Source organism: Eptatretus burgeri, chromosome 9 (genome assembly GCF_056783735.1).
Source record: "Eptatretus burgeri isolate ZD-2024b chromosome 9, Ebu_testis_v1, whole genome shotgun sequence".
NCBI lineage: Eukaryota > Metazoa > Chordata > Myxini > Myxiniformes > Myxinidae > Eptatretus > Eptatretus burgeri.
The window spans coordinates 35,193,705-35,211,094 of NC_140969.1; the positions used below are offsets into that span (position 1 = coordinate 35,193,705).

The following is a 17,390-nucleotide window of genomic DNA, read 5'->3' on the forward strand; positions in this document are numbered from 1 at the left end:
GGATGTCAGAGAGATCAAACTGCAGTGCATCGTTTGGGGATGTCAAGATCTCTGTCCTTGATTTCGCAGATGATGCAGTCATCTTTGTGGAGACTTTAGACATCCATATGGGGGTCCTCGTGGTGCTGAATGAGGAGTCGGCGCCGCTGGGATTACGGGTTTCTTGGGTCAAAACTAAGATCCAGGCTTTCAATGATATCTTGGATGCTGCTGCACTGTCTGTGCCTGTTTGTGGTGAGGATGTTGAGGTCGTGGAGAGATTCACTTACCTTTGCAGTGATATTCATGTCTCTGCTGGCTGTGAGCCAGAGGGCAACAGATGTCGGGGTCGGTCCTGGGGAGTCATGGATTCACTGGATCATGGGGTGTGGCGCTGCCGGTACCTGTGCGGGAGGACGAAAGTCCGAGTCTTCAGGTCTTTGGTGCTTCCAGTCTTCGTCTCAGATCCCTGGTCAGAATCAAAGTCTCACATCCATAGACCGAGACTTGATTCCTTTGGGACCAGGTCTCTTTGGAGAATCATTGGCTATCGCTGGTCGGACTTTATGCTCAACGAGCGGTTTCTGAGAGAGACTCAAATGAGATTTGTTGCCTGCATAGTCCGTGAGCGTTAGCTGCATCTGTGTGGACATGTGGCTCGTTTTCCTTAAGATGATCCTGCTCACCAGATTCTCTCAGCGAGGTAGTCTTATGAGTGGAGGAGGCCAATGGGCCGACCACGTGCCTCGTGGTTGTAGCAAGTTGATCAGCATCTCAAGGAGATGGGGTTGGCCAGACGGAGGCCCCTGGAGTACCGGTGAAAAGTGGACGCAGCGACGCGCTGCTCTGGCGCATGCTCCCGTACCTGATCTGACCTGATTCCCAGTCGACGACTGGCTTTGGAGGCCAGGTTTGAAATGTGGCTTTCCCAGGAAAGATCATGGCAGATCGTGAGACCCAGAAGCTCGAATGAAAGGACTTCTTCCAGAGGATTGTTGAGAAAGTAGATGGGGGGGGGGGGGTGGACGGCCGGGGGGAGGTGGTTCTAAACGGTCCTTTCAGAGAGACATAGTGTGTGAATGAGATTTTTCAGGATTGAAAGACATGTTCCACGTGTTGGACCAGTTTTCGATTTTTTTCCAGATCTGCAGAGAGGAAAGGAGCTGCGGCTTGCCAGTCTGTATCGGGAAAAATACATGCTGCAGCATCCTGATTCATTCAATATATCCAACTGGATCTGCATACCAAAGGAGAATCTTTAATTTCGTATATGCGGAGGAAGAACATTGAATGATTGACTGAAACATTCGAATGGACTTCACTGCAACAGCCCGAAGCAATTCTTCTTGTACACAACATGACTTTCCAAAGAATGGGAGGGGAGACATTTGACAACTAAACTGCAAGGTTAGCAGATAAGCATTAGGCAAAAGAACTCAAACTGCAATACGTGTCCACTGGGTAGAAGGAAGAGTATGACATCATGGCAAAAGTTGCAGTGTTATCAACCAGGTCACCCTGTTTCATCGTAAGACATTCCTTTTATCAATATGTAGGTCAAAAGACTCTTGGGTAAAGGGAAACATAACTGACATCCAATTAGACTATGGCATAAAAATTAAATTTATAAAGTACCAGCAACAATTTTAATTGAAAGTACAGGAATATAATTATTTTTCTTCCACACTGTCAACCCACCTATGAAATGTGAAAAGATGAATTAAACTGACAATATACGCACTCGGGTATGCCTGGAATGCATTACGTTGAGACATACTTGGTCAGGAAGTAGGTACAGTAGGTTTCAACTTTTAACCTCAGCAGCATACGAGCGATCCCGTTTTCCTTTGTCATTGCGGCTGTTTCTCAAACGATTGGTTATTATCCCCTGCCAACCAACGAAGTTGGCGGGGGATAGAGAAATGGGTTCTATACGTCCGTCCGTCACATTTCGTTTCCGGAGCTTAACTACAAATCCCCTCAAGATATCTTTACGAAATTTGGTACACATATCAAGCAAATGGTGATAAGACGTATTGAGCCTGGTGTTGGCGCAGTGGTTAGGGCAGCGGCTTGGGACCCAAAAGGTCCTGAGTTCAAGCCCCGTTGGGCCACTGAATTTATATATATATATGTATATATGTATGTATATATGTATATATATATATGTATATATGTATATATATATATATGTATATGTATATGTATATATGTATGTATATATGTATATATATATATATGTATATGTATATGTATATGTATATGTATATATATATATATATATATATATATATATATATATATATATATATGTATATATATTGTTACGGATTCGCGCCCGCCGGCGTGCTGACGGCCACGTAACTCGAATCGCGGCACGTCGCCCACCGGACGGACAATCCAGTCGTGACCCTCTCGGACTAACGCCGGGAACCAGTCACGGGTGGACCTTTCGGTCTCACCGCGATCGAGCCAATCGGCCCCCGCGTGGGATAGGGTTGCTCGCCAAATTCGACCTACCTAAGTACCCACACCGAGGGTAGACCGGGCGATCGCACCTCGCCGCAGGTCGACTTTGGACACGGGCCACTTAAGCGACCCGTTCCGTACTATCGGGATAACCGAGCGGTGTTATCGTTGGCCTCGACGGTTCGATTAATTATCGGGCGTATTCAGCCCACTACCAACCCTTTACGTGAAGCAAGATGAGGATTCAATGAAAGAAATGACGAAGCGAAGCGGGAAAACGGTTCAACATAAAGCACATTTATTCGCGATGAATGGAAAGCACACATACAATTCCACCAAAAGCACATAGAAAAGAAGAAGACAAAAAGCAAATGCGACAATGCAGATCTAATACCAATTACGCGAGCACACGGCAACACTTATACAATTTTACTTCACAGACGGCGCCGACAACACACATTCCCAAAGCAAAAGAAAAGAGAACCACCCTCCAGGATGAGGGGGTAGGCGGGCCTGGGGCCGAGACCGTGTCGGGCCTACCCGTCTGGTGATGAGACGCGGAGCGGCGGTGGTGCCTCAACTCCGCGGGCCTCGCGGACAGTGTCCGGTAGGGGGTGGGAAGGGGGCCCCCTTGGTCGCACTATCTCAGCGCGGGGGGAAACAGGAGGGGGTTGCTGATGCTCGGGGAAAGGAGGATTTTTACTCTGTCTCGGGTCCCGCGACGAGCGTCTCCACCTCGACCAGGTCGCGCCGTCGGCCTCCCTGGTGTGCAGCTCCCGGCACCGACGCGAGCACCCCCTCGTCTGCCTTCGCCGCCGCCGCCTCTCCACAGCTCCGTCCTCTTCGCTCCGACTCCAACTCCGAACTCTTCCTCCTGCGAACTCCTTCCAACGCACACACGACGACCTTTCTGACGAACGCAGCCGCTTATATAAGCCCCGTGGCTTCGCCTTTGACCCCCTGCCTTCGACCTTTCACCTCGCTCCCCATTGGCCCGAGAAAAAGTGGGCGTGAATGCATTTTGATCCATGAATTTGCATATAGCGACCGCCCTCCAACGCCCTGGAGGCAGGGCCAAATCGCCCCTCGCTCACCGATTGGACGGAACAAAAGTGGGCGTGTGTCGTTTTTGATCCGTTTTTGGAGCGGAAAGTCCGTGGTTTTGTACACGCTGTTCGGCGCGCGCCCTGCACGAGTCCAATACCGGTACCCACAAGCGGCGCAAGAACGGTGGCGATGCGACGGTTGCGAGGGTTGACGGCAAAGGTCGTGGCTGCTGTGGTGAAGCGGCGCCGCGGTGGGTGGTTGATGTTGTGATGACTGTTGAGACGCGGTTGGCGGTGGTAATCATGGCGGTTGGTCCAAAATAAAGATAGTAAAAGAAAAACGGCTATCCTGAAGAGTCGCAGCACACATAAATGACATGTATTCCCACTAGACCACGGGTTTGGGCCTAACTACACATATACTTACCGAGATATCTCACCTAAGGGACCTGAATGGTGGTTTGCGAATTTGGTCAACCACAACAATATATATATATATATATATATATATATATATATATATATATATATATATATATATATATATATATATATATATATATATATATATATATATTGTTGCGAATTCGCGCCTGCTGGCGTGCGAATGGCCACGTAACTCGAATTGTGGCACGTCGCCCACCGGACGGACAATTCTGTCGTGACCCTCTCGGACTAACGCCGGGAGCTAGTCACGGGTGGGCCTTTCGGCCTCACCACGATCGTGCCAATCGGCCACCCACGTGGGATAGGGTTGTTCGCCAAACTCGACCTACCTAAGTACCCACGCGGAGAGTAGACCGGGCGATCGCAACTCGCCGCAGGTCGACCCCGGACACGGGCCGCTGAAGCGACCCGTTCCGTACTATCGGGATAACCGAGCGGTGTTATTGTCGGCCTCGACGGTTCCGATTAATTATCGGGCGTATTAAGCCCACTACCAACCCTTTACGTGAAGCAAGATGGAGATTCAATTAAAGAAAAGACGAAGCGAAACAGGAAAACAGTTCAACATGATGCACATTTATACCGTGGCACACGGAGAGCACACATATACAATTACAACAATTATGCACATATATCAAATGCTACAAAAGAAACACAACAATGCAGATCTACTACCGACTACGCGAGCACACGGCAACACTTACACAGTTTTACTTTATAGACGGCGCCAACAGCACATTTACTCAAAAGCAAAAGAAAAGGGCCACCCTCAAAGACAAGGGGGGCAGACGGGGCCTGTGGGCCAATATTTGCGCGGGACCTGAAAGAGCGGTCAGGTCCGCGAGACCGGGTGGATCCTACCCGTGTCTTTGTGATGAGCCGCCAATGTGGTGGCGCGGCGGCGCCCCAACTCCACGCTCCTTCGCGGGTTTCGTTGGCACTGCTTGGAGTGGGGGTGAGAACAGGGCCCCCCTTTTCGCACTATCTCAGCGCGGGGGGGGGGAAAGGGGGAAATTGTTGATGCTCTGGGGAAAGAGGATAGCTGGCTTGCTTGGGTCCCGCGACGAGCAACTCCACTGCGAGCTCGTCGCCGACCGCAGTCTTCCTTGCCTCGGACCCGAGCTATCCGGTCTCCTCCGCAATTCTCCTCAGCCGACTGCAGCAAACCACCTGTATGCCCTCGCCTCCCGACTCCCTGCGCGCTCCAACCCGACTCGACCGCGCTCCAAGCTCCAGGCTTCCCCTCTCTGCAGCTCCCCGACAGACTCCGAACCCCGACAGACTGCGAGCTCCACTCGGCTCTCCGACCTCTCCAGACTGACTCTTCCGAAACTGACTGCCGCTGCCACACTCTGCTCTCCAAAACTGACTCTTCCCTTACTGACTGCCAAATTCGCCCCGCGTCCGGCGCTTTATAGGCCGGCAGGAGAACCCATATGCAAATTTCTGGATCAGAACGAGCTTGGGGTGGAGCCACGCTCGCCCATTGGACGGAGGAAAAGGGGCGTGAGTCTCCCCTGATCCGAGAATTTGCATATCACGATTCTACTCCGACGCGCCTGGAGGCGGGGCCAAACCGCCCCACGCTTGCTGATTGGACGGATCAGAAGTGGGCGTGTATCATTCCTGATCCGAATTCTCCTCGGAAAGGCCGCACTTTGCGCCTGCGGCTCGGCGTGCGTCCCGTTCGAGGCCAGGACAGCCTGAGGCTCGGCATTCACAAGTGGTGTGGGAATGGCCGCAGAAGGAGAGGTGAAGGTGTTGGAGGGTTTACCGTGGTGGTTCATGGCCATGGCGACGCTTGGAATGGCGGTGATGCGATGTTTGCGGGAGCGAGTTGTGAAGGTAAAGGTCATGGCTGTTGGCGTTGTTGTTGTTGTGAAGCGACATTGCGGTTGGTGGTTGTTGTGTGATGGCGGTTGAGATGTGGTTGGTTCAAAATAAAGATAGAACAGAAAACGACTATCTCAAAGCGTCGCAGCCCGAATGAATCACATTTATTCCCTCTAAACAACGGGTTTGGGGATAACTACACATGTACTTACAGAGATATCTCACCTACGGGACCTGAATGGTGGTTTGCGAATTTCCTCAACCGCAAATATATATATATATATATATATATATATATATATATATATATATATATATATATATATATATATATATATATATATATATATATATAAATATAGTCGTATAACACCAGGCGGTTGACTCAGCCTGTCATCCTTCCGGGGTCGGCGAAATGAGTACCAGTGTACTGGGCCCGGTGTATACCCCGGTTAAAATAGGTGTACCATATCCCTGTGTTGTAAGAGGCGACCAGGGTTGCGTCAGGAAGGGCATCCGGCATAAAACATGTGCCAAATAACTATGTGGATCATATGGATGATCCGCTGTGGCGACCCCTAACGGGAGCAGCCGAAAGAAGAAGAAGAAGAAGAAGAAGAAGAAGAAGAGATCAAGCAAATGGTGAACTGTGCCTTTTGATATATAGAGATTTCTCCCCAAAAAAATTCTGTCACTTTCCCTGGAAACAAGTTGGGTATTAAGATATAATTGAGGTTAACCTTTTCCTCATTTACTCTGGCGGGGGATTTCGAATACTTTGTCTTCAACGGATGCTAGTTTAGTATGAATTGAGTATGCTTTAGAGTTTAGAAAGCCTTTGCCGATCACCGATGTGATATCAGCCTGTCGATTTCCGATGTGATCCTGAGATCAGCCTATGCCGTTTCCCGATATCGATATTGATACTGTACACGTCATTGTGTGTGCCAATATCAGTGTATTTATAATACTTGTACGTCCCCATAAAAAAAAATTCAAACCGCGAGCAACAACCACACAGGCCGTTTCTTCGCTCTCACATGCCCGTACGTGTGTGGCCCGGAAGTTCACATATTATTTGCAGTTACGATTATTCGCATTTTAGTTTTAATACCCAATTATTCAATTAGCGCCAACGTATTTTACCTTTTCGCAATGTCGTGGCAAGGAAAAACAAAAAGAGAAGTGAAGAGAGAGAAAATTTTTTTGCTTCCTGGTTCGGAGCATACCAGCACTCTGATGTTACCGAAATTTATGCACAGTCTAATATGAAAACGATCATAACTTGTGGCATTGTGTTTATCTATAAATGCGCATAAGAAATCGAGAAATTATTAGAATACACGAAGTCATCATTATCCGGAAGCCCGTACGTTGTAACCCGTAATGGGGAACGCGGCTGAGCTTCCCTTCCCCATCGGCCACACCCACGCAACAACGTGTCTTGTCATTGGTTTGGTAAATAAATGGCCATAACTTGGGAAGCACTTGCCCGATTAATATCAAACCTTGAAAAGGCACATCCTCAGGTCCCCAGCAATATATCTGGCAAGTTTCAATTAGATCGGACCAGTGGTTGTCGAGAAACAGTGGACACACACACACACACACACACACACACACACACACACACACATTGCTGGAATTATAGATAGATGTCATCATCGTTGGCTCCGTCGGTCTCTCTTTGTTTTTTCCGATATCGATGTACCGGTGGGCTCATACCGGTGTTTACACAAGGAAGTTAGACACAGGTGGAGGCCATTCTGCCCATTATGCCTGCACCACATCAACACCACACCAATTTATCAACACCAGATCAAATTATGAAAATGTAAAATGTTTCTTTAATTTTTTTATTAGATTTTTTTTTAACGTCGGCTCCAAAAATAAGTAATGGTCCATTATGTATTCATATATGATGTACTCATCATTGACAGATGGTAATTTTTCAAAGTATTCCCATATGGGGCTTTTTCCCCCATGATGAGAACGGTTATTTTACTTCCAACTTCAACTTGTATTAAAAATGATTTTGTTTTAAAGCGAGATCGGTATTGGTAATCGGCACAGGCCAGTATGACGATTGCAGATCGCCATACCGGTATTCGGCACAAGCTTTGTAAAGCACACTCTATTCATATAAAATAACCAATTGGCAATTGCTTTAAATACAGCCACGAGACCAAAGAAAAACGCGATTGCTTGTACGGTCCTCGAGTACTGAGGGTTAAAAGTTGAAACCTACTATACATACAGTACTTCCTGGTACATCTTGACATCATACATTAATTGCACTGTTCCAGATGTATCTGAGTGCATCAAAAAAATTTAAATCATGTACGGTATTTAAAGGTTGTAAATACTTTTCTTTAACTTGTTGGTGATTATAGTTTTTTTTTCTGGTATACCGGTACATTCAAAATTGCAATACCCATATGTCGATATGAAAAATTATACCGGTATAACTGGTATATAGATATATTGCCAGACCCTACGTCATTGCGTGTACATGTTGTCATCGCATGTGCCAATTTTTGCTGAGCACCACACAGATGATCAGTAATACAACACATTTTATTTAGTGAGAAGCATGTGCATGTTGTGTGTGTATTTTAAACACATTGCAGCCTTACCAGCTCTCTCTGTGGTCTCACCCATTAAAAAAAATAAAAACTCAATATCGATATTCCGGTGTGAGCCCAGCGATATATCAATATCAGAAACGATCGATACCAACAGAGCTTACTGAATAGTTTTATGAAATGACACCAGGTCGTTCTTACATTATACAAGTGTTGAAGGAAAAGTCTCGATTTAAATTGTGCAAATATGAATCGTCTGTAGGGCCCCGGTCAGAATTGTTAATTCCTTCGGTCTCTTTTAGAGAACACAAGAGACCATTACCAATGTTAACCTCTCCCAGGGATTTACCATTAATAACAATAATACCATTCCTTTCACACTATAAAGGCACATCGGGCTGCCAAGGCAGTTTCATTGGCAAGGAGTACAGTGCTGGACGGGTTGCAACTCCGACGCAGGCTGCCCCGAATGGTTACTACCCCAGTACCCCAGTACTCTGGTACTCATTTTGCCGACCTCAGAAGGATGACAGGCTGAGTCAAGCCCACCTGGTGTTAATTCAACGCTCAACAGGGGACTTGAACTCAGGACTCTGAGGTCCCCAGCCAGCCACCTTAACCGCTAAGCCAGCACCAGGCTGGTGATTTACCATTAAAGTCGTGCTTAAATAGTTTCTAATGGAGGAGTACAAGCTAATTGTAACCCCTCCACCTCCCCATTGCTAAACTATTCCTGAGTTGATTCCCTATAATGGTCATCTAATCTTTGCCCATAATGATGTGTAAATGCCGTCTGGCGTTTATCCATTCAAACCAAAAATATTTGATGACCCCTGGGACTTTACCATTGTTTGACTTTCCACATATCATTGTAAATCAGTGGGGCTGCTGTGGTGAATATGGTAACTGAGATATGCAGCACATACTCAGTCACAATCTGCAACACGTACAGTATCTGCGGGCCTTTCAGATACCTCTCCTCACTTCTCTGACAGTCTTTCATTTCAGGAGAGCCATAACAGTTTACACAATGCCGAATTAATCATACAGACAAACATTTCACAGCGTCGAACAACAGCCGTAACATAATGACGTCATTAGGAAATGTGACAAATGTTGACATTCGCAGGATCGATACAAATGCAGGATTAATGAAATGAGAAATATGTTAAGTCGAAAGCTTGGGTGCCTCGAGAGAAAAACGGAGAACATGAAGACGTTCGCTTTCGTATCAGAGGATAGAGGAGCAGAAAACTGGACTGTCCTCGATAAAAACCAGACGAATGGCCACCCCCATTCATGGTGCATGAGTTTATAGGTGAGAAGAAATGTAATCGCCTGTGGAAAACATGAGTTTACTGTACTCCGAATATCCACTTCATGGGGAGAGCACACATTTGTTGACTTCAATTTTTTTTATGAAAGTGAGGGTAATTATTAATTACAGTTAACTCCATTGTGCATCGGCGGTGATAACTTTCTCTTTCTTTTTTTTTTTTTTGAAATTTTTGTTTTTTTTTCAATATTGAATGACATATGAACACCGCAGAACACAAATCACCTTGTTTGCACTTCCAAAAAAAACCCTTCAGTTTAGTAGTACTTGGGCAAAACTTTACAAAAAAAAATCGCCATATCAACCAATCCGATTGCCACACACTCTGAGGGAGGAATAACACCGTGATTCAGACAAAAATGGCGGCTCGTGCTGTTGGCGTCAAACATTTCAACACTGATGCATAAATGTGCGTTTTGGAATCGTGTTCATGCTCGTTTATCATTGCAGCAGCTGTGTTGGGTCGAGTACAAGGCTCACCCATTCCTGCCATGAAATGTTGAGAAGCACTTTGATTCTGTTCCCTTCACACCACAGTTGATTGTGTTCACCTTCACAGGGTGTCGTGAGGAGTACTTCCACCTCAATGTGGATGCTGTGGACACTCATCGAGATCGCCCAAATGTATGTCCACCACATTGTTGTGGCTCATTTTGCCATTGTATTTTCATAAACTCTTCTTTAAAATATTGTATCTATTCACTAAAGGAAAGGTTGTTTGCCTCATTTATTTATAAAATTCAAGCTGTTGGAGATGCTTCATATTTCAAGCATTTTGCAATGTGGAGATGGCTGTGGTTGGGGGGGGGGGGCGTGCTCCTTCAGCATTGCCAGTTTCTCTCTGGTTATCTGTACGAATGACCAGCATCAGATTTCCTTTGCTGTGCAGTGAAGCCTCAGCTAGCCAAAGCACACAGAATGAGCCTATTTGCACCCGTATGGCAACAATGTAAAAAATTGTGCACTGATGCATAAATGTGCGTTTTGGAAGCAGTGATGGATGGAGGGTAGGGGGGAGGCCTTGAAGATTATTTCACATCTCTTATCAATGGCAGTTTGGGCCATTTTTAGTTTTTGGGCTGCTGTTTGGATTTTGGACGTTTGCGCCATAATCACGATGTTCAGATTCCTGATGAGCTCGCATTGTTCTTATTTCTTATGAGTGGTAAGGACCACTTGGTTAAACCTTCAATGTTCTTCAATAGACCTTTCACCAAAGCTGTTCCTTATAGGTGCTTGACCTCAACATCAGCTGTTAGGGTAAACCAGACTCGGTGGACTAATCAGTAATGGTTAAAGCGTCCGTTGCAAGTCTGGGAGGTCGGTTGTCCGAACCCTGGCCGAGTCACACCAAAGACTTTAAAAATGGTATTTGCTGATTCCTTGCTTGATGCTTGGCATTTAAAAATGATAGGGCACAGGCAAACAACTTTAAGTTGACATTGCTAGCGCAGGCTTTGATGGGACAAATGGTCTCCTACAATGAAGTTCCTTGAAAGGGAACATGTCCTATATATTAAAAATGTAATGAAGCTGTCTGTGTGCATCTGAAGGCTTCTGGTCAAAACACATTGGCTGGACAGCTGGCCTGACTCCACCCACAATTGTAATTTGGAAAAATCATACGTCCACCATGTTGGTGCTATGGTAAACCTTCACATATTATATTTCACTTTTTACCTCTGATATTCCCATTTTGTTTGGTTAATGACAGTTATATTGAAGTACACATCCGTTAAAAAAAAAAACAATTACCAGACATATTTAAATATAAACCTCTTCCGGAAGCGGTCGAACTTAGCAGTACATTTTCTTCTTCCGACTCCTTCCGTGAACGTCGCCATTTTTATGGATGGTATGCACCGCAGTTGGATGTAAACTTAACTTCACCTGGTGACAACTGCATGTTCACCAGCATCCATTCGATGAATAAAATCTAATTTCACTTCTCAGGTAACATTTTTATGCTCCTCTTAGCCACTGTATAGTTACATTTCTTTATCCATCCATCCATCGGGACCATACTCTTGTGTACAGCATTGGTGCTGCCTAAGCAGTCTCCTTGGCTATTGGGCACAATCCTGGATGGGTCACCACTCCGACACAGGATACCAGCAAGCTGGGACTCATTTTGCAAACCTCGGAAAGATGACGCGAAGAGTCAACCCCACCTGGTATTAATGCAACAGCCGATTGGTATTTGAACTCAGGATCCGAGGATCTCAAGTCCACCACCCTAACCATTAAGCCAACACCAGGCACTGAGTAATTGTGAACTAACAAATGTCAATTATGTTGTTGATTTGCCACCTGAAATGTACATTACCTTGGATCTTGCTGCCTTCAGTCACGGGGAAATTCCCCAACTTTGCTAACAATTGTTGCAATCCACATTGGAATTCTGGCATCACACAATGCAATGACCAACGAGAACAGCAATCTGTAGAGCGCATACCACCTCCAGGCTGAGCAGTTTACGTTTTGTATCACACTGATATGCTGGATCTGCATCCAGATCTTAACCAAAATCTAATCGGCTTGTTCTTGTCACCTACCAAACTCAACCACCAAGTTTCGTCCAAATCTGTCCACAACTTTTTGACATATCATGCTGCAGCGCCTTCAGAAAGTATTCACACCCGTTGACTTTTTCACATTTTGTTGTGTTACAGCCTGAATTTAAAATGGATTAAATTTAATTTGTTCTTCTGACCTCCACAAAATACCACACAATGACAATGAAAACATGTTTTTAGAAATTTTACAAATTTATTGAAAATGAAATTCAGAAATATCCAATTGATATAATTATTCAGCCGCCCTGAGTCATTACTTTGTAAAAGCACCTTTGGCAGTGATTACATCTTCGATTATTTATTCATTGGTATGTTTGTATCAGCTTCATACATCTGGATTTGGGGATTTTCTTCCATTCTTCCTTGCAGATTTGCTCAAACCTTTTCAAGTTGAATGGGGAGCGTCGGTAAACAACAATCTTCAAGTCTTTCCACAGATTGTCAATGGGATTCAAGTCTTGGCTTTGGCTCGGCCACTCAAAGACTTTCATGTTCTTATTCTGAAGCCGTTACATTGTTGCTTTGGCTGTATGCTTGGGGTCATTGTCCTGTTGGAATGCAAATCTTCACCGCAGTCTTAAGCCTTTTGTACTCTGAAGCAGGTTCTCCTCAAGGATTTGCCTGTATTTGGCTCCATTCATTGTCCCCTCTTTCATTTCAAGTCTCTCAGTCCCTGCCACTGAAAAGCATCCCCATAGTATGATGCTGCCACCACCACCATGCTTCATGGTCGGGATGGTATGAGATGGATGATGAGCTGTGCTCGGTTTCCGCCAGATGGAGCACTTTGTATTCATGCCAAAGAGTTTACTTTTCGTCTCATCAGACCACATAATCTTTTACCTCATGCTCTCAGAGTCTTTTATGTGCCTTTTTGCAAATGCCAGACGTGCTGTCATGTGCCTTTTTCTCAGCAGTGGCTTCCATCTTGCCACTCTCCCATTAAGCCTTGATTTGTGAAATGCTGCAGAGATTGTTATCCTTCAGGCAGGTTCTCCCATCTCAGCCAAGGAACTCTGTAGTTCGGCCAGAGTGGTCATTGGGTTCTTGGTCACCTCCTTGACCAAGGTCCTTCTTACCCGGTTGCTCAGTTTGGTCGGATGGCCAGCTCTAGGAAGACTCTGGGTCGTTCCATATTCTTTCCATTTGTTAATGATGGAACTCTCTGTGCTCTTGGGAACTTTCAACACTCTAGAAATTGTTTTATACCCTTCCCCAGATCTATGTCTCACAAGTCTATCTTGGAGTTCTCCGGACAGTTCCTTGGACTTCATGGTGGAGTTTCTGCTCTGACATGCACCGTCAACTGTGTGACCTAATATAGAAAGGTGTGTTTCTTTATAAATCATGTCCAATCAATTGAATTGGCCACAGGTGGACTCCAGTCAAGTTGGAGACATCGCAAAGATGATCAAAGGAAATTGGATGCACCTGAGCTCATTTTGAAGTGTCATAGCAAAGGGGGTTGAATTCTTATTGACTCGAGACCTTTCAGCTTTTCATTTTTAATTAAATTGTAAAAATTCCTCAAAAAAAATTCCACTTTGACATTATGAGATATTATGTGAAGATCAGTGACAAAAGCAATCTCAATTTAATAGATTTAAAATTCAGGCTGTAATACAACAAAATGTGAAAAATTCCAAGGGGTGTAAATACTGACTGAAGGCGCTGTACATATCATTTTTGGCCCGATTTCTCAATGGTGAAGAATAACTTGTATTCTAGTATCTGGATCCAGATCTGGAGCATCACCAACATATAATCAATTAGTCCTTGTCAAACACCCAACCTTTCCACCAAATTTATTCTGAATCCGTCAACAACTTTGAAAGATATCCTGCTCACAGACAGACAGACAGGAGTGAAAACGCAACCTCCGTCCTCCTTTGGTGGCGGAGGTAACGAGATCAACAATCAGGTTGCTGCATGGTTTCCAGGTGAAGAGTGGCATTGTTCATGTGCTGATTGATACTGTTACAAATGCTGGAAATGTTGCATCGATCCCATTCAAATACCTCAATTCACTCGACGTTTCATCCTGACCTCAAATGCTTTGCTTGAAGCCCGAATTACCCATTATGCTGTTGCATAACCTTGCGCCCAATGATGGTCTTTGTCATGGCACATGACTTTTGGTTCAACAAGTAATCAATTGCAGGCAGCAATTGCAGACACAAATAAGACTGTGCTGATCCCGTGCATTGCAATAAAGTCCACTGATGACATCTTTCCATTCGAGTGGCAGTCTCGACAGTTTCCAGTTCACTTAGCCTTCACTATGAACACCAACAGGGCTCAAGACCAAACACTACAGCATGATGGAGTGTACTTTTGTGAGCCCGTATTTACATATTGGCAACTCTATGTCGCCGCGTCCCACATCCTTATTTATGTGAGCCCCTATTTACACATGTCACATGTGTAACAGCAAAGACGTTTGTGGAAAAACAGGGTGTTTCACAAAGATTGATACAACTTTGACTTCCTGCCGTTCCTTTCTTTTTTTGACTGATACCATTTTCCTTTTCAGGGTTTGGTGGTGTTATCGTGGTATTTGTTTCCTGGGATTTGTAGCTCCATCGCTCAATATGCCATTGACAGTGAAGCAGAAGACAAGAGTTGTGGCTCTGTGATATGAGACTAAATCATACGTAGATACCCACTGGAGGTTATGCCAGGAAGACGACCTCAGAACACGTGATGGACCAACAAATTGTACCATTCGATGTATTGTGAAACATTTTGAGCACAAGGGTACAGTGCGCAATCAGAGCAAGGGCAAGGGTGGCAGGCCAGCATCAGTAACCAAGAGTCAAGCCAACATCGACGCCTTTCGGGATTCTGCAGTGGACAGTCCCAAGAAGTCCCACCGCCGGCGCTCCTGGGAGCTAGACATCAAACCAACATCAGTCTGGCACATCCTCACTGAGGAACTGAAGCTTTTCCCATACATTATCTCTATTAGGCATAAACTGTCATTATGACATGAGAAGGAGACTTGATATGTGCAATTGTCTCAGTGACAGGATGGATACCAACGGCCCTGCGCACTAGATGATCTGAAGCAGGAGGTGTCGGACTACCTCGAGGCAGTGCCACATGAGACCTACAGGAAAGTTGGACAGAACTTTGGAGTCAGGATCAATGCCTGTCTGAACAATCTCGAGGGGTACACATCGAGAACGTCAATTGCAAGGATTTTGCGTAAATGCCAATTTCACACCTTGAGCTCTCACCAACTCCAGCAGTGACTTCCTGCAATAGCAATCATTGATAGAAAATACCATGTCAGAAGCTTTCAATAAATGTTTGGTTCACGTTTCTAAGGTTTCTGTTTTTGTAAATGAGCATTTAAAGTTGCATCACTCTTTTTGAAACACCCTGTATTCAACAAAACCAAAAACATTGTATATGGTGAAGTACTTTGAGTTTTTGTTACCTCCTCCACCGAAGGTGAAGGAGGTTATGTTTTCACCCCTTTCTGTCTTTGTTTGTTTGTTTGTTTGCATGCAGGATATCTCAAAAAGTTGTGTATGGGTTGGGTGTGTTACGATGATGAACTGAATCAATTTTGGTGAAGATGCGGATCTGACTACGAGAATTTTTTCAGTGATTCTTCACCATTGAGAGATGGGGCTAAACCGATATATATATATATATATATGTATATATGTATATATGTATATGTATATGTATATATATGTATATATGTATATATATATATGTATATATGTATATATGTATATGTATATGTATATATATGTATATGTATATGTATATATATATATATATATATATATATATATATATATATATATATATATATATATGTATGTATATGTATAGCACGATATCTCAAAAAGCTGTGGACGGATTTGGATGCAACTTGGTGGACAGGTTTGGTGTTTGGAAAGGACAAATTGATTTGATTTCGGTGAAGATTTGAATCTGCATCTGGATACGAGAATTTTTTAATTGTCATTGACTCTTCACCATTGAGAGATAGGGCAAAAAATGATGTTTAGAATGATATTTCAAAAATTTATTGGGCCCGACATGTTCTCGTGGATCAGGCATTGTGTGGCGGAGGTATGTGCTCTACCGAGTGCCCTTCTAGTTGTAATTGTTTTTTACCTTAAAAAAAAAACTTTCAACTTTTTTGCAAGCAACACTGCACCAAGCAGGTTAGTATTGTACACAAGTCTGGTGTTGGCTTAGCGGTTAGGGTGGCGGCTTGGGATCCTAGGGTCCTGAGTTCAATCCCCGTTGGCCGCTGAATTAAAATACACCAGGAGGTTGACTCATCCTGTCATCCTTCCGAGGTCGGCAAAATGAGCACCAGTGTACTGGTAAGGGGGACACTGCATCAGCGGCATAGCCACGTCCCAACTAATGATGCAACCAGCAGCCACAGGCTGCACTCGATAGAGAGTATTGTACACCGCCCCTCCTATCCCATCTCCAGGCACTGCACGATGTCATCGCCAGGCGCTGAAGGTGATGACGTGTGCCGAAAGGGCGTATAGTACTCAGTTTTCACTTTCCTTTTTGTTTTTCTTGTTTGCTTGTTTGTCTGGGCGATATCTCAGCCATCCTTTGTGCTAGGAAGCTGAAATTTGGGCACAATAGTGAATAAGTGCTTTGGCAAAAACATTTTTTTTTAATTAATCAATTAATTGATCACATTTATTATCGATTTATTAATTCCTTATTTGTTTTGTTTCTCATCTGGGCTGGGTCTGGGTTTCTCATCTCATTTTGTTTCAATATCTCAGGCACCCTTTGAGCTAGGAAGCTGATAGTTGGACATTACTGTGAACAACTGATTTTGCAAAAAGGGTATTTTTGATTTATTGATTCATCAATTCATCGATTAATTGTGTAATTTTTCAAAAAGATACAGATGCGGATGAAAGTGGTGGCTTCGGTATGCTGTTAGCCAATTGATTAAGAATATTAATTATTTTAGGATTATTATTTATTTCTTTTAATTACACAATTAATCAATCGATTATTGTACACTACTCCCTCCCATTTTCATCTCCACATGTTGCACGGTGGCATCGCTGGGCACCGAAGGTCCCCCGGTAATGTCACGCACTGGAGGATTAGTTAT

The 17,390-nt window shown here is 44.4% G+C and overlaps 1 protein-coding gene across 4 annotated transcripts in view; it reads left to right on the top strand.

Moving 5' to 3' along the window:
• LOC147019888 (6-phosphofructo-2-kinase/fructose-2,6-bisphosphatase 4-like) overlaps nucleotides 1–17,390 on the top strand; it is a 167,343-nt gene that overhangs the window by 137,645 nt on the left and 12,308 nt on the right. For all 4 annotated transcript variants that reach the window (XM_085894702.1, XM_085894703.1, XM_085894704.1 and 1 more), the window contains exon 13: nucleotides 10,255–10,319. In XM_085894702.1, coding sequence (XP_085750828.1) covers nucleotides 10,255–10,319 — 65 coding nt within the window. The remainder of the gene's footprint in view (nucleotides 1–10,254; nucleotides 10,320–17,390) is intronic.